This window comes from Pectinophora gossypiella, chromosome 16 (genome assembly GCF_024362695.1).
Source record: "Pectinophora gossypiella chromosome 16, ilPecGoss1.1, whole genome shotgun sequence".
Lineage (NCBI taxonomy): Eukaryota > Metazoa > Arthropoda > Insecta > Lepidoptera > Gelechiidae > Pectinophora > Pectinophora gossypiella.
The window spans coordinates 5,610,916-5,635,231 of NC_065419.1; the positions used below are offsets into that span (position 1 = coordinate 5,610,916).

At 39.5% G+C, this 24,316-nt stretch overlaps 4 protein-coding genes across 5 annotated transcripts; 2 read left to right on the forward strand and 2 right to left on the reverse strand.

Annotated features, from left to right (window-relative positions):
- Positions 1-509: 509 nt before the first annotated feature.
- LOC126373708 (probable ribonuclease ZC3H12B) lies at positions 510-13,489 on the forward strand. Its single transcript, XM_050019941.1, has 4 exons — positions 510-857; positions 9,940-10,110; positions 10,407-10,639; positions 11,046-13,489. Exons 1-4 carry the CDS (start codon positions 633-635, stop codon positions 12,127-12,129), a joined length of 1,713 nt encoding a protein of 570 aa, XP_049875898.1. The 5' UTR covers positions 510-632; the 3' UTR covers positions 12,130-13,489.
- On the reverse strand, positions 13,151-14,728 carry LOC126373612 (uncharacterized). Its single transcript, XM_050019801.1, has 3 exons — positions 14,389-14,728; positions 14,174-14,317; positions 13,151-14,098 (listed from the first exon to the last, which is right to left on the reverse strand). Exons 1-3 carry the CDS (start codon positions 14,649-14,651, stop codon positions 13,510-13,512), a joined length of 996 nt encoding a protein of 331 aa, XP_049875758.1. The 5' UTR covers positions 14,652-14,728; the 3' UTR covers positions 13,151-13,509.
- A 1,206-nt stretch (positions 14,729-15,934) lies between these two features.
- On the forward strand, positions 15,935-22,123 carry LOC126373609 (uncharacterized). 2 transcript variants are annotated; one of them, XM_050019796.1, is made up of 7 exons: positions 15,935-16,194; positions 17,672-17,920; positions 18,837-18,991; positions 19,509-20,111; positions 20,200-20,312; positions 20,527-20,670; positions 21,277-22,123. In XM_050019796.1, the coding sequence occupies exons 1-7, from the start codon at positions 16,164-16,166 to the stop codon at positions 21,410-21,412; spliced, it is 1,431 nt and encodes a 476-aa protein (XP_049875753.1). In that variant the 5' UTR covers positions 15,935-16,163; the 3' UTR covers positions 21,413-22,123. The 2 variants fall into 2 exon arrangements, with proteins under 2 accessions (XP_049875753.1, XP_049875754.1); XM_050019797.1 differs by having other exon boundaries at positions 17,681-17,920.
- Positions 22,124-22,131: 8 nt separating this feature from the next.
- On the reverse strand, positions 22,132-24,217 carry LOC126373607 (uncharacterized). Its single transcript, XM_050019794.1, has 2 exons — positions 22,844-24,217; positions 22,132-22,749 (listed from the first exon to the last, which is right to left on the reverse strand). The coding sequence occupies exons 1-2, from the start codon at positions 24,070-24,072 to the stop codon at positions 22,512-22,514; spliced, it is 1,467 nt and encodes a 488-aa protein (XP_049875751.1). The 5' UTR covers positions 24,073-24,217; the 3' UTR covers positions 22,132-22,511.
- Between the last annotated feature and the right edge of the window lie 99 nt (positions 24,218-24,316).

Below are 24,316 nucleotides of genomic sequence, written 5' to 3' on the forward strand. Positions count from 1 at the left end.
TTCTCATTCATTTTGTCGTTTTTTAAAATGCTGTAACAAATATTTTTGGTATTGGTAACATTTTATTGATAATATAGCAACCCTAACTATAATTCTCATACATTTCATGAATTATTTTGATGATTAAATTAATGTAACATCCACTATTGCTGGGTTTTTTAGCTAATAAAATGCTATGTTCATTATAATGCAAGCAGTGTACATTGCAGTTTTGGTAATCTTTAAACTGAATATGAAAACATTCATAGAATTGGTCGTGTACTCAAATGTCAAATGAAGGAAAATCATTTCATAGTTTACGATACGTAAGATAATGAAAATAATACGATAGAAAGATTTATTTGAGTTACGTACTCCCTTCCTGAAATAACAAAACCATGCTTTTATGAATAAAATTATAAAAATTGGTTATAAGTAATATATAAAGAGATCCACCGTTACAAATAACTTTTAATATGTTCTATTAGTGATGAAACGACTATGCCCGTAACGAAACGTCACTGTACGTCACAGGCGAGACGAGAAATCTTGTCTTGTTGAAATGGAAGGCTTTGAAATAGTGTTTTGATACCAATTATGCAATTAAATTGCGACATCCGCGTGTGATTTGTTGTTATAACATATGTCGAATAATGTCTCACGAGACCGACTTATTGATATCGGTCCCGCGTGCCAGTATAACTGAGTTTTATAGCAAGTATCTCAATTTGGTAGAAACTTTTTACTATGTCACTTTGTCAGAGAATAAATCCACTGTCACGAAGGAAAAGCCAGAATATGTGTACTTTAACGTGACGTTCAACTTGACTCCTTCTGATGGGAACTTCAATCCACGGGAGCTCGTCGGTAGGATACAGGTAAGTTTACTTGTACTCATAATTAATTGTTCTATATTATCTTGTTGGACACACCTGATCTTAGATCACCCATTGCTAGAACCTGTGTACGTCGCATCATGTATTAGTTTTACCAGCCACTGGGGATTCTAGAACAGTTGCTATTAGGTAACATTTTTCAACTCTATTAAGTAAGACTGATTTGACTGACGGTTGATTGAGAGGAGGCCTGTGCCCAGCAGTGGGACATATATAGGCAGTTTATGTTTTATGTTTATTAAGTAAGAATAATACTGTGTCTTGGACAGGCTGAACTGGATTTTCCCTAATCTCCCTTCAAAACTCATAAAATTTTATTTTTATAACTCTTTTTGCATATATATTTTTTATTTAGAGCAATAACCGTCCGTCCAAATTCTACTGTATTCATATGTATGTCTGATTTAACATAATTATTCGATGAAAGTATTTATTTATTTATTATTATTTCTATCAAAAATACTTTGGAATTGAGAGCTAAATAGATTATTCATTGTGTAAATTTAAGCCTCTTCAAAATTAATTGATAAAAAATATCTTGTTAGGTAGGTATTTCTTTTGATTATCTTCAATCTTTTAAGATTGTTTAGCTATATTTTATTTTATCATTTTAACAACACCTTCCTGATCCTGGTTTATGCTAATTCAATAATTAACTGGAGATGTATGGTTTTCCTATAATTTTTCTCTTGGGTTAGAAATAAATGAATATATTTTCCTTAATAAATAAGCCTTTGGTATTTCCTGCATAAGTGAATTAATATTAAATAACATTAAATCTTAAAATATGTGGTATTTCTTACTATCTATTTTAAAAAGTATATATATAGAATAAGAGCACTGATCAGCGGTTCTAGAGTTTAAAATTAGAATCTTTTAAATGGAAAAATAACCCAGTGTTTAACAGAGGGCAAATTACTAATAAACTTATTAGTCAGCCTCATAATTTTAGACCACATCCACCCACTTCTGGGTAATTGCAACAAAATACCCATTATCCTCACAAACAGAGACATTAAATATACATTTTCGGTTATATTGACATCACAAAAATCATTTAGCTAGAATAGTCAAATAATGAGGTATAATGACAGACAATAGGCTGGTGCGTTGTTGTTATGCAGTTCATGTTTTAGCAACATTATTATTGGTATGTGCAAATTATCAGTTCGCACTCCAAACCCAAACTCCACATTCCAAATTGAAATGAGAAATAACTACTAAACATAAGACACATTTAAAAATCCTTTTATTAAAAGTGCTAAAGTATTCCATAAATTGTGACGATGTCGACCCTGTGAGGACCCTGCTGATGTGTGCAGGTGAAGTTTTAGTATTCGTTTGGTAGATTCAGTAACAGAGTGGCCACTTCCGGATTCGGATGGTCTTGTTATGGGGTCGATGGCGGATGAGACACGCAAAAGATGATATTTGAGTGGCAGAGGTCAGCAGCGGTGGGGCTTCGTGTTTGGGGGCCGGCTTGTGCAGTGGGCGCGCGCGCCGCCGCACCCGGATCTGGCGCTGCCCCGCTCCCCTTCACTCGCGGCCGGCCCGCGACCGCTCCGTGCGCACGCATGCGCCGCACGCAGACCCACAGATAGTCTTACCGCGATCCACGCCGCGCGCGCACTCGCGATATGTCGAGCCGCGTACGAACACACTAACACGTATTTATTATGTACGCGATCGACAACACCCAGGTGAGCGCGAATTGCGACAGCCATTCCTCTGACACCTGCCCGACTCCGCACGTGCCTCTCCCGACACGGATGTACCCAGTTTCACAAAGTGACCATGTTTGCGTACATCGCATTGTAACGATGTTCATTCATGATCGGCCAATATAACGATCCCGGAAGTAGAGCCGGTTCGAAAAATGTTTAACGTCATATGTATGCTAATTAGACGGAGTGTTGTTACATAAATTTGTATAGTTCATTTTGGGTTTATCTAAAACTCACAAGATATCTTGTTGGTAAGTGAAATTGTTTAAGTTTCATAGATCCGCATGGAGTGCATCTGATTGTAATGTCTTCTCGAGCGATTCTTTCAATAGGTGAGATATGTTTTTTATTGGAGTTGATTTATTCATGAGTTTCTTCATCATGGCATGCACATTGAGTTTCGCTTATATCAAGATGTGATCGCGGTGGCCGTTTGTCATCAATCATCAGCCTTTCAACAACACTTGACAGTGTTGCATAGTTAATGTTGGGGCTCGTGAAAGTAAAGCGAGGTGCTTTAATTAATGTTTATGTGTTCATCTGTCGCTTACATCTGAAGTGTCGCAGGCGCAGGTCCGGCGCGGTATCACAGGGTATCACGGCGGACTTTCACTCCGTCGCGTCGCGAGCTCCGCTGATTTATATTCATTCGTTATCCACGACATCTGATCACGGATTTGTATAAAATGGGAACAACTTGATGAGTTCCAGGTCATTCATAATTATATCAAACAGTCATTAATTATTTAAAAGGCGAGATTTATCTTAACAACTTCCTATTCGAAATATTTTAAGAAGATTACGCTTATCTTACTCATTCCGCATTATCAGAGGTTGTTGATAATTAAGGCGAAAAAGTGTAGTAAGCTGGTGCCTGTAAGGTATTAACCACAAATTACGGAATAGAATTATCTTGATACGTCAGCACAATCACGGATGTTTTCCGAACGTAAATAAATAAACGTTTCGAATGCGTCGAAGATGTGGTTAGATCTTGTCACGATATCAAAGATTTGAATACTTAATTATCAATTCTGAGTTAAAATTATTCCATTCAAAAATTCACTAGATATTTTTCAGATATTAAAACGCCTTTGTTTAAAAATCAAACTTTTAAACAAAATCTGTCAATCCTTTAGACAAACTTTTTTCGAACAAAGATTTTTTTAAATCGTTGATACACACACAACAAAATAATATCAACGACATAATCCTTCAAACAAGTCAACCGCGGGCCCGCGGTCAACGCCAAAATAACAACGATCGGCGTGATAAAAAGTGTGGCTTGGCAACCTTCTAACGTTGGAACGTATTAGTTGTATCCGGTATGATTATGCTGTGATGTAATGTCAATAGGTAGGTAGAGAACAAGCTAAATGCGAAGCGCATAAAATGCGAGGCTCACAAAATGCGGGGCCCACAAAATGCTAGGCCCACAAAATGTGGGGCTCACAAAATTCGATCCGTTCTCACAAATGCCAAAGATTAAAATCTCCCCTGTTGTGGTCAAGTTCAATGACGTCAAATGTTCACAATTTAGTAGGTCAGGCACTCATGTAGGTACCTACTGTTTCTATCATTCTACTGACGAAAATATAAAGAATATAATGTTAGACACTTATTCATTCACTAATTAATACTGGAAACATCTTCATCGTTTATTTATTACTTAAATGTTTCACATCCTGTTAGGTATAATTAAAGTCATTGATGGTAATGATTCGCTCGTCGACGTTGATTGTTTTTTGTAAGTATTTTAAGACTCGCTGATCTACTTTGTCTTGATGTAGGTATAAATAGAGTATTAATGTGAGCTATTGTTTTATTGCCTCTAGAAAGATGTTTATAATTATTGATGTTATTGTTTATTTGTCTATTGTTATGTTCATATGTCGTATGCTTCATTGCATTCGTCCGAATACACTGCTAGCTATAAAGCAGCAGCTTCTATTTACTTCAGCAAGTGTGTAGTCGTTTCGTCAGTCACGTCAGATGTTTTTGCGGCCCAATAGTAACCATGACACCAGAGACGAGAGAAGAAGAGTCATATACTATGAAACTTTGTCTCTTTTGCTAAAATATTTCTCTTAAACTGTTTTTCGATTTCGTTGTCCTTTCAGTCCGTTCTATGCGGTATTTGTTTTCTAGTATGGAATTTCAGCCAATCTATATAAACTATCTTGTTGCTGGGCAGGTTTCTCTTTGTCGCGTCGTCGTGTTGGACCTTCCTTATTTTAGTTTCTTCTTTTACATAATTTGGAGAAGTCTGCTTTTGACATCATAAAACGTGCTCGTGGATCTTCGACAACTGGTGTCAGAGTTGGGTAATATTAAGGCCCCGAAGCATCTACAATTCGAACAAAGTACATTTTTATACTCTGAACTATATTACGAGATTAAGAACTATATCTATTGTTAGACAGTCGTTCGGTAATAGTTTCCCCACTCAAAACCACTAATCAGAGAAAAAAACCGACCTAATACCAACGTTTTGTTCATGTCTTTCACCATTAGCTCATTTATATCGCATCAGACATTATAATATAAATAATATTTGTAACAGTGCAATAGTTTGGAGGAGAAACAAAGCGATCATCGCAGAAAGAAAGGAAAGCAAAAACTACATGTGCAAAGAATGTGAAGTGTTCTCGGTAACCGATTGCATGGAAGTATGTGGGTGCACTGCTGCTATCGTGAATATCTTAAGAGAAGTAAAAGTCTTTGTAGCTAGAGCACAATGTGTGTACTTACACGCAGCGATGGCTGAATACATTCATACAAATAGAAGACGTACCTATCTAAATCAACTTCGAAATCAGAATATGGTTTAATGTTATGTTTAATTATGTAGTATGGTATGTACCTATGGAAAAAAAAATATTGATAAATTTGCAATTTTACTGTAAGAGCATAGGTATGTCTTTTTTTAAAACTATAGGTACTAGATTTTCCACTGTTTCTAAGTGGACAAAGTCTTCTAACGAAGCCTTAGTTTGTTCAACCTTTAAACATTATAATATGGTCTCTATCGTCACTGATATGCAAACACAATCAAGTGAGAGTTATCGGTATCAAAACATTACAAACATGATTATTATTACATATGTGTGCCACTGATTGTTCATGTGCGTGTGCGCAATGTAAAGTGTGTCGCGTGCTTGCATCCTGTTCAGCGGTGGCATCTTATTCTGCAATCATTCCGTGTATCGATTCACACGCGGTTCAACATTCATTGCTTCATTATGAACAATATCAGACGAAATATTTTGTGTGCAAGGAATGTACGACGAAACCATATCGGTCAATGATAAAAATTATGGACTCTGCTGGCTCGTGACGACACATCGCACGAGGTGGCGCGATTTGACGTCAACCAAATGATCCCACCCTATTGGTCGCTGTTATCTCCAGCAAACATGCGATAGAATTTCTCGTCCACAAACGGAACTAATTGTGTCCGATATTGTAATCAACGTACAGATTTATGACATTATTATGGGCTCTGAATTTATCGTCTGCAACTGGTTGTTTAGTTCGGTTTCCGCAGATACGGGTGTCGCAGTAAACGGTGCGAATTTATGAGGCGTCACAGAAACGACGCGGTACTAACTGTAGTCTAGAAAAGCCTGTAGCTAACAATGCTGGCTGATTTGAATCGAACGCGTTCCTTTCGCTGATAATTTAAAAGTTAAACAGATTTCTCTGGAATAGCTAATTACCTAACTATGTTTTCGATAAAGTTTAAGTACAAAGGTACTAAGTCGTTCAAAACAATATGCGTGTGTCTAGAAACTGAAAATGGAATTCGAGATCCATATGACGCATTTTGATAACCTATGCCACTTTCAATATCTTTGATGTCGATGAATGTCCTTAATTACGTCTGTGTTTAACTGAGAGGCCACTAATTGGTCGGAAGACGATCTATTGACGTCATTGTTATCTGTCGATTTCAACGTGGGTCGTTGTTTATGATTTCTGTTGATTTTAGTACGCAAATGCCTCAATAAAGCCATACATCGTTTGATAAATAGGATCTTTATGAACAGTATCAATCAAGTCTTGTTATTTGTTTACTTGCCATCGAAGTGGAACCATGTCTTCTGGTGTGTCTCTCGTTAGTGTTACTTGTCATATTATTATCTAACTTGTCTTGCGGTTTTACCAAGAAAGCTCTTAGCGCCCTGCGTGTTCAATACAATGACGCTTTCAGGATTCTGTTGGGGCTGCCTCGCTACTGCAGCGCGTCGGGAATGTTTGCCGAGGCTAGCGTAGATGACTTTTATGCCATAGTGCGAAAGAGGGTGGCCTCGCTGTGGCATAGGACGTGGAACAGCACCAACGGTCTCCTGGAGATTGTAGCCGGGAGGGCCGATGGCCCTGTGCTTAAACGCTGGGTCGGTGTACATGTTGTTGGGGCTTCGCGCAAATTTTAATTATGATTTTTAATTTTAATTTCTTGTTTATAATTTTTATGTATTTGTACTTTTAGTTTTTAACAATTTTGTACTTATTTAGTGTTTATTATTATTTATTTTATTTTTTCTATGGACGTTATTATGGTCTGAAATAAATTATTTGAATTTGAATTTGAATTTAATGTGAACTCAATTTGTGCTTGTGCTATCAAATTGAACATTTAATTTGATAGGTTTAGTATTTAACAGAAAGCGGAATAGTACGTGGCCGACGTCCTACGTTCGCAAACAGCTGATGCAATAAGACCTTCTAAATCAGTTGTACCTGACCACACTATCTACAAATCGCGTTACTTCACCGCTAATGATCTGAATCTGAATGATTCGCATGACCTCCAAATTAAATCGGGCCGGCAAGACAACGTGTATTGCTGTAAACAAAAACATCAAGTATTACTTAATTGTTTTAAATTTTATACTGAGCATAATTCCAAGGGCCCTGTTTGCAGAGCGAAGTAAAAAAAAAACGTAAACAAATGGACGTAAACGGACACGGTTAACGCGGGAGAATCCGGCGGGTTTTTGTCTATGGCAAAATAGTTGTTGCGTCACGCCTCATGAGGAAACCTTCTCGTTAGAGAACTAGACGCTCCGTTAATACTGGCATATCATGACTTTTAGAACTAATCACTCTCTTGAATCTATTCAAGAAATGAGTAATGCCACTATTTATACACATTAGGTATTAAACAGACCACGTTAGTCAATAGGATCGTTTTAACCTGATGGTTATCAAACATACGTACCGACTTGCACCTTGTTGAGTACATTCAGTACGTAAGTACCAATGTACTAAGACTGAGATAACGTTGCGTTGAGATGCGTTAATCTCGACTAGTGCGGAAAGACATTAATTGTGCTACTACTAGACAAAGGAAACATCTTCCACATTTCACTTGGCTCGCCATAGTACAAGATGTATTATTGGATGATGCGAACTATTTCTATTTTCCATCGATCCGGGTTCTGTACAATAGAGAGATCTGTCTCGTTCTCTTTGACGGCGGTGGCGGCGCGCACCATATTTTTTTAGAAAGTCGCATCCGGCTGCGCGGGCGCGCGCGCCTCGGCTGCTTCCGTATCGTGCCGGATGTAGCTCCCGACGAAAGGCCTACTAACTTATCTCTCACCAAACACCGAGGAATTCTCCATCAAGTATAAACTCTTGACCGCAATGAATTTGCTCGCGCTTTCCCGACATAAACTGCATTCAACGCGGGCGTGAAGTAAAATACAATTTTCTACGCTTCAAGAAATTTTATGGCGATGCCGACGCTTTCAATACATATTCGATAGTACTAGTTTCACATTTGTACGATTTCTGTTTCTCAGCCAACTAGGGCTCGATGCGGATGTTGCCTATGACTAACAGTTTAGTTTGTTCAGCTAAAATCAGTAACTGGTTCTGTGCGCGGCAAAGGAAAGGAGAACGCCGCCGCGGCGATACGTGCACGGTTTTTGTTTTATAAGATAAAAAATAAGAGTTGTTTTCGTCAATTCAGTCGAAATAATGAATTACAACCGGTACGCTCGACAGTTGCGCACACTTTAAAGGTCAATGATCATCTGTAGATCCGCTTCGACGCCCTCATGACCCTGTGCTGCGCCGGCGCCTCGCCGGTTCGAACACATCGAATTTGCTTATTAATCTCAGTTCGACGCGCCAAAGTATGTGTTTTAAATAAATTAACATCTTCACAGTTCCGGTTTCAGTTCAAACAAAATAAGTTGCGACGTTAATTATTTAACCACAGCTGTTAAACCTGTCCGTTGAATGAAAATCTGAGGCACCATTATCCTGTTTGGCTTGGGCGCTGCTGCGCATTAACACTTCTACGAACTATGACAAATAGAACAATAGTCGAGGAATATTTTTACTATTTGTTTACAATGCAACGAACTAAATGTTTCAATTAGTTAAGCTGTCAGCCCGCCTTTCGCATAGCCATACGACCACGCGTCGATATTTATCGCGGTTTGCCTTGGTTGCGATTGTGACATAGTTCAGCACTCGATTTGGAAAAAGTACTCCGAAACACGACGGATATTGCACCGACGGATGTCATGCCGTTGGTTCTGCAATACACCACACACGAGTCACGTAAAGAGGACGCCGAATTTGATGAACGATTCGTTTACCAGGAACTTAGCGCGTGCCTACCTCAAAGCACCATAACGAATTGAACTCATTGCATTGTGATTCACTCTTTACTCTTTATAGTCATAAAGATTACGTCCACCATAATCGTTGCTTTTTATAAAATATATTATTTTACCAAGTGATGAAATTCTGAAAGCGTGAAAGCATACATTATAACCGATTTTAATCTTGGTGTTTTGAATACCATAACTTCACCACTTCCTCTAACGCAACTATCGTTTGTAAGAAAAGAAGTCAGCGTCTTGATTTATAAAAAATCGTTTGTGTGGATCATGTCACGTAACTAACGCAATACTTTTTTCGTAAGACTTGTTTAGGTTTGCCTCGAACAGCATTCTCTAAGTCGACCGCTTGACGAATTTCGTAAGCTGCTGAACTGGAAATGGATGTCTCGAAACTATTATCAAATCAACCAATGCGGGCTCTTATTGATAGTTTATACTTGTAACTCGTCCCGTCGCCTGTTCAATTTTTATCCTATTCGTCTAGTAATCGTCTTACAAATGATAACTTTAGGCCGAAACAGCATGCAGATTCAGGCACTACGATAGCTTTCGAGTTAATACTTAAATAAAAGGCAAATAGAGGATAGACTTCCTTATACATATACTAAGATGATAAAGTCTTGGGTCACGTGCGACGGAGGAAACCTACGCTCGGGAAATATCAACAGGATAAATGACGGACGATTTTCCTTGCAGAAATATGTGGAGTCATCGCTGGGGTGGGCGGGGGAGCGCGGCGAGGACTCTAGCTACGACAGCGAGTGCGACGACGATGGCGGCCACCGCGCCGCGTCGCGCACGCCGTCCGACACTCTCGCGGCAGAGTTCGCCGAGTACATCACCCTGGCGCCGCCGCAGCCTAACCAGGTAACATGGCTGACACCAGCTACGACAGCTAGTAAGATGACCACCGCGCCAAGTACGATTAGACTATAGCTGTACCTATATGGGAAAGTACTGTGGTGTTTCAAAGAGAACCCCAACACTTGATTGAATGGGAATTAATGCTGAAGTGCGCCACCCTCTACTGACATTTGCGATCTAGACTATTTTCAATTTGTTTGTTTCGCATTTCAAACGTTTATTTTGCTTTTTAAATCAGACTTGGACTTCATTTCAATCCTCCATAAAACAAAAATCTTAACTCAAACATTCGTCCGCAGGCGAAGATCGAGTTCGCGATGAAGCTGGGTTACTCAGAGAAGCTGGCTCGCACGGCGCTGCAGAAGTTGGGTCCGGACCCGCCGCGGAACGAGTTGCTGGCGGAGCTGATAAAGCTGGCGTCGAAGCAGCCGCCGCGGCTGCCGTCCCCGCCGCCCGCGCCGCAGCCCGACCCGCCGCCCGATAGGGCTCCGCTGAGGCACATCGTCATCGACGGCAGCAATGTCGCTATGAGGTATGACATGAAGCTAATTTACCTAAAGAGCAGTAACGTAAAAAACCTGTCACGAGAGTGCTCACATTTTTGGCCCGTGTAAGGTGTTATTGTAGAAAAAGATACGAGTACCTACCTAGATTTAACCTTCACAAAGGCAGGGCTCAATTGGTTAGGCACGGTTTTTATAAAATACTTACCTCATTGTAATTTAACGCGTTTATCATTCATTACTTATCATAAATGACCTTTGAATTTATGCGAAAATTATCGTGAGAAGCTCGCTGCCATTAGTTAGAGCTATCTTTACAACGAGATTACGCGATGTCCTCGACTAAATCACCATACCGTCGAATGAATGAATCTACCTAAGTAAGAAGTAGGTATAGGGAACGAGTGGAAAAAAAACAATTTTGTTTGTTTTCAGTCATGGCAACAAGGAGGTGTTCTCGTGTCGCGGCCTCGAGATCTGCGTGGACTGGTTCCGCGCGCGCGGCCACAAGGAGATCACGGTGTTCGTGCCCAAGTGGCGCAAGGAGGCGTCGCGGCCCGACAACCCCGTGGCCGACCGCGACGCGCTGGACCGCCTCGAGCGCGACCGCGTGCTCGTGTACACGCCCTCCCGCCTGCTCGGGGGCAAGCGCCTCGTCTGCTACGACGACCGGTACATCCTGCGGCTCGCCGCCGAGACCGACGGCATCGTCGTCTCCAACGACAACTACCGGGACCTCGTCGTCGAGAACCCCGACTTCCGGAAAGTCGTCGAGGAGAGACTGCTCATGTACTCGTTCGTGAACGACCGCTTCATGCCCCCGGACGACCCTCTGGGGAGATCGGGCCCGACGCTCGAGGCGTTCCTCAAGGCGCCGCCGCCCCGCATCGACCCCCCGCCGGCGTGCCCGTACGGCCGCAAGTGCACCTACGGCAACAAATGCAAGTTCCACCACCCCGAGCGGGCCGGGCGGCCGCACAAGTCGGTGGCGGAGAAGCTGTCGGAGCGCGCGGCGCGGGCGCTGCGGCAGCGCTCGCTGCACACCGTGAGCCTGCCGCCGGGCGGCCGGCCCGACGCCAAGCGGCCGCTGGCGCGCGCGCACTCGGCCGCGCCGCGCCTGGCCGACGCCGCGCTGGCCACGCACTTCGACCGCGCGCAGAAGGCCGGGCCCTCGCAGCCGCCGCCGCCCGACGCCAACCCGCACCGCAAGCTGGCGCGCCAGCTCACGCTCAACCCCGCCTGCGACCCGCGCCTGCACGCGGCCGCGGCGCGCGTGGCGTCGGCGCCGACGGGCGCGGCCGGCGCCGGCGCCGCGGCCGCGCCCTCGCCCTGCGCCTCCGAGGGCGCGCTGCAGCACTGGGAGGCGCGCCACCGCATGCGCTTCCACCTGGGCGGCATCTTCCCCGAGGCGCAGGTGGCGGCGGCCATGGCCGCGTACCCGGACGAGGTGGACGCGCAGACCATGTGCGCCATCATCCTGGCGCGCTACCGCCCGAGCGAGGCGCTGCCGCCGCACTGACGCGCGGACCGCGGCCGGCGAGGCCGCGAGTCCGTAGAGGACTCGAACACGTTTGAATTATTCTCGATTTTGGAGAAAAACCGAGATTTACATTCAATTTTGGTCGACATCATGGAGAACAGGTACGAACCGGAGTCGGACGCCGAAGACACCAATTCGGAGAACGACGCGACGATTGATAGTTCGTAGCTGCATGCAGACCGCGGCGACGGACCGCAGGCGCGAGACCGGTCGTGTAGGCATTTATACATTTTGTACATTCTCAGGTATTGTTCGCCGTACGCTTCCGAGAAGTGTACGAAGCTATTTAAAGTGTAATGAAGTGTCTAGAGATGTATAAATTCACACTTAGTATATACTTATATGCATACTTTTTGTTTAAACATTACTAACGCTATTTTATGTATATTAAAATATCTTTGTAATCTAAGGGATTAAGTTCCTTGTATATTCTATCATTTGTTTTGACTATATAATATAATATTATATCTGCCAGTGAATTGTGTCAATACATTCATCTGGATGTTATGAATTGCTTCTTTAGAAGTGTAGCACATAATTATGCATACTTTCACAAAATTAGGTGAAACTAGATATATCGCAATAAATCGAAACTCGTGTGATGGATAAAATTATATTGGTACTGTGTATCAAGATGAATACTTTATTATTCGTTAACATTAAAATTAACAAGGAAGATTGATGATTAGGTTAAATATTTTTATACTTTGATGCAACATGAAATCTATTTCTTGTGTTAAAGTATAGATTACATCTAAAATAAACTACATGGAAATGGCCAAGTGTTCCATGACTACATTTTATATTGACATATTAATAATGTTATGGTCATTTCTGCTTAGTATATTTTAGCTGTGTGTAAGGGCCAGATATTGTGGACTTAGTCATTATTGTTATTAGAGGTAACATTGAACACAATTTGTTGTTTGATTTTATTAAATTGAACTTTATAAAACTAAATGCAATGCATCGATTGAAAATGTAAGATAAATATATCTACTTACATGGTGTACTCTATAGAACAACTTGTTATATGTACATACATCAGAGTTTATAGAATACATCATGACTATTCTAGTATAAAAGTGTACTAAGTTTTACCAATATTGCAATTTGAATTGTTTCTACCAAATATAAGTAGAATTGGTAAAATTTTGTTCCACTGCTCAGAAATGTACTGCAAAGGGAAACTCTATTAGACAATGTATTCAAGAATTTCCCTATGCAATAATTTTTGATAATTACTACACCACATTCCATGAGGAATGCTTATCATAATACATGTCTTTTTTGACATTATAGTGTTATTATCTTATAAATAAAATCTTTTTCTCATTTATTATCTATTTTATTTAGAACTCATGATTTCGCCTTAACCCTGTTAGGATTGTTTGATATCCTTTTGACAATCATCGTCATAAATGCTTTGCTGTTTTGTTTTTCAGACTTATCCGAAAATTCTATGAAGTCTTGGCCAATAAACTTCTTAGGTTCTCTTGAGGCTATTCCATCACTTCCATCCTCTGATGGAACAAATATTCTTCTCTTCTTATTAGTTCTGTACAAATATTGAAACTCTGCAGTCTCGTTTGTATCCATAGGAGTGTTATTCCTTTCAACATTAGTAATTTCAACATCAATTTTATCTTTCACTGGCTGCTCTTTTGGAAGCTTGCCATTGCCCAATTTAAAGACCAATTGACTGATATCTGATAAATAATCCTTCTTAACACCTAAACAGCTAGTAGGTATACCAAAATTGCTTGTGGTAATTTTTCTTAGGTTTTCAACACAAATAACTGGTGTTCGGATATTTGTGCAAGCTTCTAGTACGGGTTGAATGATGGTACGAGGATTCACAGCAGCCTCTATCATAACAGCTGAACATCGGCCACCTTGAATTATATCTCGACACTCCGATATACCGAATATTAGACCATCAACTTTTCTGTGAAAAATCATGTAAAGATTAACATTGAGAAACATAAATGCTTAGATATTCATTTAGAAAGTAATGCCTTACTCAAGTTTAGGTGGCTTTGGCCGCTTCTCTTTAGGTATCGACTCCAAATCTTTCCACAGAGGTTTTTTGTAAACAGGTATGTCTACTTTATGTTTATTTAACACTGCTTCTACCTCTTGCTTTTCATCATCTGTTATACTTGGCCTGTAAAAGACGTAAAATAAGGAACAAAAATAATTAAACCTAGTTTTACACTCACTTGGCGACTAACTCACCAAAACACTGGGTCAGGTCTACAAAGGACATTTTTGATGGTTTTCTTGAGTTTCCCTTTATTAATTTTCTTTTTCTGTAAAGCTGCAGATGTGATGGTTTCCATATTGCATTGAATAATTGATTTTAATTCAATATTGATTAAAGAAAAGGTTTTGGAAGAATCTTTGAATACAACACCAACACAACATGCCATAACCTCGAAATTCGAAATCTTCCACTCAGCTGTTTGACACTGACAGTAGGCTATCGATGTAACGTTCATTTTATAGAAAAAAATACTTCGTTTTATTTCGTCGAAAAAAAACAGATATTTATAATAAAATTCGAATGTATTTTTGAAGACATTTTTATTCATTTCATATTTATTTATTTCATATAATTACCTACTCAATGGGTAAAAGGGTCTTCTTATACCATGGGTAAAAGGATAATCTTGTCAAATTAGATACTTTTACGAAACACGTATGACGTGTTACGTTTAGTCTTTGTTAGGTATGTAATTCTTAATTTAAATTCGCAAAGAAGGCTTTTCGGCGGGAAACGGGAACGGGACAGTTGCTTTCTTCATTGAGTAATCTAAATAATTAATACGAAGTGGTGTTTTGTGGTTAATGATCGCATTAAGTTAGTCGGAAGACATTCGCGAGTGTTATTATATTGGAGTATTCAATAAACAAAGTGTATCTGCCTATTTTCGCTTCGTGCTGGGAAGCCGCTTCATAACTCAAAAGTTTATGCGGACTTTTGAGTTAATTCGTTTGGGGTTCGGAGTAGGAGTCTACTCCGAGGGTGGGGGCTTAGGTTCCATCATCATCACCTTTCATCATTTCATTAATCATCAAGAAAAAAAATACGTCAGACATGGCTGTATGGGCATAGTTCCCTTTGCCTTACCCTTCGGGGAAAACCAAAACAAAAAAAAAAATAAATTCGCAAATCAGTTAAAAAGAAAAATGTTTTTGTTGTATACTATTAGGCTTTTTGGCGGGAGGCGGGAACGGGACAGTTGCTTTCTTCATTGAATAATCTAAATAATTAATACGAAGTGGTGTTTTGTGGTTAATGATCGCATTAAGTTAGTCGGAAGACATTCGCGAGTGTTATTATATTGGAGTGTTCAATAAACAAAGTGTATCTGCCTATTTTCGCTTCGTGTCAGGAAGCCGCTTCATAACTCAAAAGTTTATGCGGACTTTTGAGTTAATTCGTTTGGGGTTCGGAGTAGGAGTCTACTCCGAGGGTGGGGGCTTAGGTTTCATCATCATCACCTTTCATCATTTCATTAATCATCAAGAAAAAAAATACGTCAGACATGGCTGTATGGGCATAGTTCCCTTTGCCTTACCCTTCGGGGAAAACCAAACCAAAAAAAAAAATGTATACTATTAGTATACCCAGTTGAATTTTAGCCTAGTACCATAAAATAAATAATATTATTACGTATAACGGACTTTTGTTTAATCGAATCTTGAAAGTAACTACCCTCATTATTAGTTTTTTACGCACTATGGCGCTCACGTTCATGGCGATATCCGTATGACAACCGTATGATGATTTAGTACTCGTAGTTCAGTTGGGTAGTTACGGAAGTAATAAATTGCTTCTAAGAAGTTTGTCTCATTACTTATACATTAATAAAATATTAGCAATACAATTACTAATGCTTAATTGAATAGGTACTAACGATCCGTGTGCATAACAACAATTAAGTATTTCTACTTACGATATCAAATTCTCATGTGAATCAAATCATAAACGGTTTAGTGGTTCAAAGATGCATCAATTTACCGACTTCCTCATACCAGGTAATTTCCATATCTTCCTTCTCTAATTGTTAACTTAATTACCTACCTACTGCTAACTTATTTATATTTTTACGTCTGTCTAGTCTGTAATTTCCGGACTGCATCATCTGGAAACTTGCAATCACCTATTATAATCTGGTAAATTGGAAGGTTTTAAGTTTATGTACTCTATATAGCTTAATTTAAAGTTCCATTCGTGGTCAGTGAGCAGAAGGTTGGTGGTCTTGTCGTCTTCCAACTACTTGCGGCTCTACCCACCCTAATAAACACGGTAGTAAATGTTTTTGTACCATACCTACTACGTAGAGTCTTATTATGTGGTGCCTATTCAGGGGAGAAAGCACGACTACAACATATTTACGGAACCATAATTATACGCAATGGCAAACTAAATACCTAACTTAGGTACTCAATACCTAACACAGAGTTTGCTTAGGTTAATTAGTAGATAGGTGCCTAACTATTCCTAACACATCAATTCTTCTGAGTAGTGTGTATGCTATTTGAAAATACATAGGAACTAGGTGTTCCTAGTTCCTATGTATTTTCAAATAGCCATAACTCGAGATACATACTACTCAGAAGAATTGATGTGTCATAACACAGTGTTCTGTGTTAACTTGGAGTTCGTAGGTACAAAACATTGGGATGTGTGGTCATGTAAATACTTCTAATCAGATGATTTGAGTTTCTTATGTTTATTCTGAATAATTAGTATACTCACTTCATTACTCGCTGGCATTTACGTCATGACAAAATTATTCCATTTCCATTTGAAATAGGTAAGGAACTAGCTAAAATTGTCAGTTCAATTGCAATATAATGACACGTTCTAATCATACTGAATTCAGTTAATAAGTACTAGACAACCACCCTTAAACATTTAATATTTCCATACTTAGTCGTTGCTTACGAAATTGTCTTCTTATCGTGTGGGTTGTGAGGTAGAATACCAACCTCATCAACCCTGGTGTCAGGGTTATAATTGAGCCGCCAAAGGCCCCTGACATGGCTCATGGTACGATTACTCACTTACATCAGCAAATAGTAACCGGGACCTACGGCTTCACGTGCCTTCCGAAGCACGGATCATCTTACTTTCGGACAATAAGGTGATCAGCCTGTAATGTCCTAACCAAACTAGGGATCACAAAGTGATTTTTGTGATATGCCACCGGGATTCGAACCCGGGGCCTCTGGATCCTGAATCCAACACTCAACCACTAGACCACAGAGGCCGTTATTGTTTAATGATTTTTTATGACTGCGACAAGACAAGGGGTCGGAACTGAACTATAAAAGGAATATAAATCTCCGCTTAGAAACTTACTATGAAATGGCTTGCAAAAAACGATGGGTTTTTTGTTAGAGGCAGCCGTTGGCGAAATCCTCATTGTTCCGAGTCGGGAGGGGCGGGGGATGCAATATGCAGTTGGGGTGCGGTAATGAAACTTTTACCTGAGTTGTAATTCCATAGCATTTCTAGCTCCGCCGGGGGCCGATGCGGTCGTAACCGTGTCTTCAACTTCTCAACTCCGTGCAAAGAAAATGTCTTCGACGAGAAACAGTGAAAAATGGTTGATGTTGAAGTGGGGTAGTGGGGGCACTAGTGTGGTGAACTTGAAGTCTGTGACGAGCCCCACCACTGAAACCAGGGTGGGCATTGTGGTGGTCGCTGACAAGGGCAACGGTATACACGAGGCTGCTACAATCATTGGTAGTTCACGTGAGTATATCTACATAAATTCAAATGCAAAAATATCTTTATTCAGTAGGTAACATAGTTACACTTTGAATCGTCAAATTTACATAACGAACGTCTCATCCGCCTAAAACTACTGCAGCTTCTCACAATCTGTATATCCGGGGAAAACAAAAAAACCTCGACACAGGGCCCTAAACGTTTTTCTACTTTACATAAATATTGCAATGCTGGGACAGCGTACCTTTTTACAGTACACATGATATTTTGTACTAACTATACGCATGTGTATGCTAAGCAGACATTCTGTTACATTCAAACTCAAAATTCAAACTGCACGGAATGAAATACTTATAATTAAGCTATAAAACCTAAATCCTACTAACATAATACCTTATGCTTCATCATATTATATTCTTGCCTATTTATTACAATGGTATTTTTGGTCAAAAATGTCTATGATGTAAGTACCTATATAAATAGTTTAGTTTCCCGCCTCTTGCGTGAATATGGCAGATGCTTTAAAAATAACACGCGCGAAGTGATTTGATGGACTGTTATACTTTCTTAGCTACTCTTCTTCTGTGAAAGTAAACCTAATACCTATTATGTGGATGTATGTTTTTTAATTTTAAGTTGTGTATTATGACTAGGGTACATTTATATCAACTCTTGCTTTTATAAATGTACGATACTTTCCAGCCCGTGGGAAGTTTATTTGAATGGTATTGTTCTACAATTGTTGTTGTACTTACTATGTACTTATACGAATCAGGAAATACAGGTTTTGACTTACTTGCAGTCATGTCATTATGGCAAGTGCGTTGTTTGTATTAGAATTTTACCTTGATGCAACATTGGAACTAATGTAAGAAATAGTTTACGGTGTAAACTATAAGTATTAGATTTTTACATATTACACTCTTATCACATCCAATAGGTGATCGTCAAATATTAGAAAGACATATACCGAAAGAACAAACCGGCGAGGATGATACAGCGGGTCCAAGCAAAAATGAGGAGCCAGAAGACTTCTCAGCAAGCGCCTCCTCCTGGGAACCCAGCGACGACCATCCTTCGTCTGATGATGAAGAGGTACTTACGCATAGTATATTTGCTACTTGACCAAAGCTCATGATTGGGGTCATTACAAGAACTAGGTATATTTTTTAGCATTTTTAGTTTATGGTATATAATGTGTTTGGCAAGACAACATAGGTACCTATTCTTAATTAATTTATTGGGTCTAAATACCGAAAGATTGGGATTCCCAATTAGCCAAATCACCATATTGTTGTTTTGATATGCAATACCTATGCACTTAGGTATACCTAGCTATTTATTGCGTTATATCGCATATACAATTTCTTAAACCATATAAAATGTAGTTTACAATCTCTCCGGCCTTGACGAATCTGTTCCATTGTAAACAACCAAGCAGAATAATAAGTAAATACATCTTTGTTGGATTTCTAAAAAGAGTTTACCTGGCAAGGTACCTCGGTCCTCTTTTTGTATGGAACAAAAACAATTGTATGAAGAATCAGTACCGTTATTAATATCGGAACATCTACGACAAGCTTGGTTATTAAAATTTTGTTCACGTTTCCAGGTAGACCGAAAGAAAATAAAATTGGAGCGAATCGTACACGCTCGCACATATTGTAACAGGAGAACGAGCAAAATACTTAAACCTAGTCACAGGGCGAATGCCATTAATGCAATCATAGCCAAGAATCGAAAAAGAACTTTCGGTAATTCGACACATAAGGAACAATTTAAAAACACTTTTGATAGAAAATCACTACCAGATTCTACAAGAAAGAACAACACTCCTACACCAAACACAAAGTCAGACGTAGTGTCAATTAATGTCCGAGATATAATGCACATGAAGCAATGCTTCCACGAAGTATTCAAAATATTGAACGAGATTAAACCGTGTGTCTCAAATGAAAACAGTAATGTAAGTAACTTGTCTCAAGAAAAGCCGGTGAAAGAAGAAAATAATATTAATAAAATGGATAATACTACAAACGTTGATGAAGGTGAAGACGACATGGAAGCCAGTGACAGAAGTGAAGAATTCAATAGATCTGATGATAATGTTCTAATTACTAATAAATATGAGAATGCTATGAATAATAATAAAAATAGTAACGAAAAAGTACTCGCTGAAAACACTACTAACAAGAAGGAGAAACTAGACGAATGGGTAAGAAAGCTTATCTTACATTTGTATATTATTAAACACAAAAATATTATAATGATAAATATATTATTATATAAACTAAATGTTTCAGATGCCAATTGGAACCGGTCAGACATTGATACACAGAGACCAATATAGAAAAGTAAACTGGAAATCTTATACTATTGCGACACGAACGTTATTGCTGGCTGTATTCCCGAGGAGGTAATTAAAACGTATTTGAAGCACGTAAACCCATTTTGTTTATAGAGTACTTCAATGTTTTTCAACATCACAACACCATGTTGTCTACACGTCAGATTTATTTTCGGCAAATCTGTGGATTCAGAATTGAAATGTAAACATTTATACAAAGTATTATGAATGAACTTCCAGTCAAACAAGACTGTAAACAACAATGTGGGCATATTTATTTCAGGATATTGGCTACTCATTCACTCACGGGGAAGAAATCACCGGCTTTCCTGGATAAACCGGCTAAAATGTGCCTGGACCCAAAAATAGTGACTGACGTCATAATAGAGATCTGCGACCGTTTTAAAGTCAAAGAAAATCTAGTTCGGTAAGTACAAAGGAAGTACGTGAGTATTGATATCTGGAGCAGTAGGCTCTGCACGATAACCGCACCGCGCGCGGCGCGAATTATATCTAGGCCTTCGACCAATAGCCGTTTGACGTCCATCTACGTAGATAGCATTCGTGTCGTTTATTGGTCGAAGCTTTCAATATAATTCGCGCCACGCGCGGCGCGGTTGTCATGCAGACCCGGCTGATATTGATAAAGATATTTGAAACACTACCACTAAACACATCGATATAATGCTGTTGGTGTTTTGGCAAAGGAATAAAAAGCTCTAGGGAGTAGCGAGTTGAGAAATTGAAGTATTTCATTAACTGCTATTGATTCCAAACTTATCTGCTGCACTACTGGGTCAAAGACCTCTACTTGATGTTTCTACTTTTGACTGCAATGTATACAAATATAATACACATGTAGATCCCATCTGTCTAGATCCTAGAGCTTTACCGGTAAACATCGGTGTGAAAGAGTAGATAATTATTTATTAGTAGACAAAAACAAATATGATTGTGAAGGAGAACACAATCCAGTATTGCAACCGATATGGATGTCCATATAGGATGGACTAATATAATGTTTAATTTCCAGGAGCATCATCACGACAAAGTGCGCAGATGAATGCAAAATGCTCAAGACCAGACAGAAGAGGAAGACGCTGCCAGCAAAGCAGCAGCCGACTGTAAAGTCACTTGGAGCCGATGATGAAGCTAATATGACTTGTTAGTACATTATTTAAGGTTGATCTTTTCGTGTCGGTGGTAGGTATTGGTATATTCTTTGGAATTTCATCAGGTATAATGAACTACCGTCATTGAATTGACGACCCTGCAAAAAACATTTTTGCCAAAGCACAATGTGATCAAACTAAAACTTACAAGGTCCTGTTTTCTAAGAAAACTTAAGCAAAGATGTTATTTACGAGGTTTTCATTGATACGAGCCAAAGTGTTATTTTATTTTTTTAACTGACCAAATGTAGTAGGAATAATTATTAGATTATCGTAATCGTTAAATTTACCTAATTTGGATATATTGTTAACGTTCATACATGTATTTTTATAATAGCAATAAAATAATATTGTAATAAGGATGATTATTTAAAAGCTCAGCACACAGACAACATTTTTTCAGACTGCTATGTATAATCGAACTAAAAGTACAAGGTTTTCTTTACTAAAAAACCGTAAAACACAGCAAAAATGTTATTTACGAGTTTTTCATGGCTACGCTGAGCATCTCTGTAGTAGTAGTAAATATAAGCTTATATATTTACTGTGCCATAATGCTTTTAAATACAGTGTTACTACTGTAGTTTTTAAGTGATTAATTAAGTATAATTATTTAATGTTAAATTGTTAATGATTTCACGTACGCAACTTGTCTATTCAGTGTACCGAATTTAAATTTAATAATGACTTCTAGTAATAATTAAAAATATTATAAGAATATCGATTATTTTATTTCTGAGCACATTGTAAATAGAAAAGCGTAAATATTAGCTTCAAATACAAATACGTGATATTATGACTAGATAATTATTATTTTAAAGAGTCCATTTTAAAATCTTAACGTTCTCAGTTTGCGGTGGCGCAATTATTTTTAACGATAAAGTCGGTAGGTATGTATTTTAGAGGGTATTTATTTTTCTATTTTTAAATGAAAGATACTGTTTATTCCATTAGAAAAACTAATTTGAATATTTTTGCCCATCAAGCAGTAGTTCTCTACATACCGACATTATGGTACCTTTTTATCGATCGAGTCGAAAGTTCAATGAGGCCCTTATTTGTTAAATAATAATAAATCCACCCAATAATTGTTACCCTAGTTTCCTTGTTGGAATATTCCAAGTGGGGAGAGTACGAGATCTGTGTTGGTGCTGGCTATGATGGCTCTCATGAGCATCATGTCGTCGGGGGTGAACCTCCATCCGCTGAGTTGCCCGAGGCTCTGCAACTTAGGGCAACACTCCATAAGAAGATCCACCGTGTCCCGTGTAAGGCGGGGAGCATTTGGGAACCAGATGCCTTCCAAATGCTCGAATTTGTACCGCCGAAGCATTCTGAAAATTTTACAATAGAGATGAAAATATAAACAATCGCTCGGAATTTACAAAAACGTGCAATGTAGGTTTTATCAAATAAAAAAGCTCTCACCGTGACATATCGTTGTCATCCAGCTTTACTTCATCGCCGATGATTAGTTTCTTCAGTTTCGGACTGCCGGTCATCAAATACTTCAATAAAGACGCAGATAGATTGCCTTGGATAATTTCAATATGTTCTAACTTATTAAAAGGTATTTCTTCTTCATGCGTTGCGGTCTGGATTTGGTAGAACTCTAGAGTTTCCAAGTTCCTACAAGACTCTGCTATTCTAGTAAAGTTGAAGGACCCAGATGATCCAGAAAGCATAAGGGTCACAATTTTATAGCCGATCCTCTCTAACAGCTGATGAAGCTCGTGGCACTGGAATTTGTTTAGTTTAATTTTGTTTACATAGTTGAGTTCTTTCAGTTGCTGCAATATTCCGGAATCGGGTTCCTCCAAATATACTGTCTCGAGCATCGGGCACAAAGCCAGTATCGCTTTCATCGTCCTCGCATTCGTCTGAACGTCGTGCAAGTATTGTAATTTCGTTTTGAAATTGGGAGGACAATCATTATTATAAATATGGTAAATGGCTTTTCCGACGAACGAGTAACTGCCAAGATTTGTGAGGTTTGGCAACCGCCGGATTAGCAGCGCTGCGTCGGTGTGGTCGATGTTTTCTTCACCATACATTCCGATGTTTACGACTGTCAGACTTTGTGTCAGTTGAGGGTTGCCGGTTAACATCGCATCGATACCGATTTCTGTGATATCAGTCTCCCCCGATATGTCGAGCAGTTTCAACACCTTGTTGTTTTCGCCGATACACTTGAGCACTTCATCGTTAGCAATGTACGGAATATTGAGGACAGTTAGATTTGGTAGATTCTTTATGATGTGATACATGAGTGTCAGATGCTCGTCTTTCACCCACACTCCTTTCAAGTTGAGAGAGGTCAGGTGACGCCCTTGATCGATAATGAGCTCAAGGATTTTCCTGTAATAGGGGCACGGAAACATGCCGGTTGCTAGACTCTTGACGTTCTCTTTGAGCAACAGCCGCATCGTGTAGTACCTCACTGAAGGGTCCAGGTACTCCGAGGTGAGGATTAAGTTTAAGAGGTCCTGGAAAATATCGCTGGTTGCGCCCATAATCTCGTAGTAAGAGGAGACCATCGCGAAAGGCAGAGCGGCGTCCTCTTCTGTAGAGATACGTGAAAGAGTGTGGATCAGCTGCCTCGCCACCAGCGAAAGGGTTATTTCTTGCAGCGGCGGCACGGGACATCTCGGAGACATAATTCACAACACTATTGTTTTTTCACTACAATAAATAAAGATTCCACTATATTTTTAAATCCACTAATTTGTACTAAACGTTGAGCATCACGGTTCCAGTGCTACGTGTTTCGGTTTTGGGTGAGGAAGAACTGAAAAATGCGTGTAGATATTTAGCGCGCGCATGCGCCCGCGGCTGGCGGCGAGCCAACACACGTTTATAATTCAAACTCACACAAACTCGCGCGCATTATTTATAGAACTT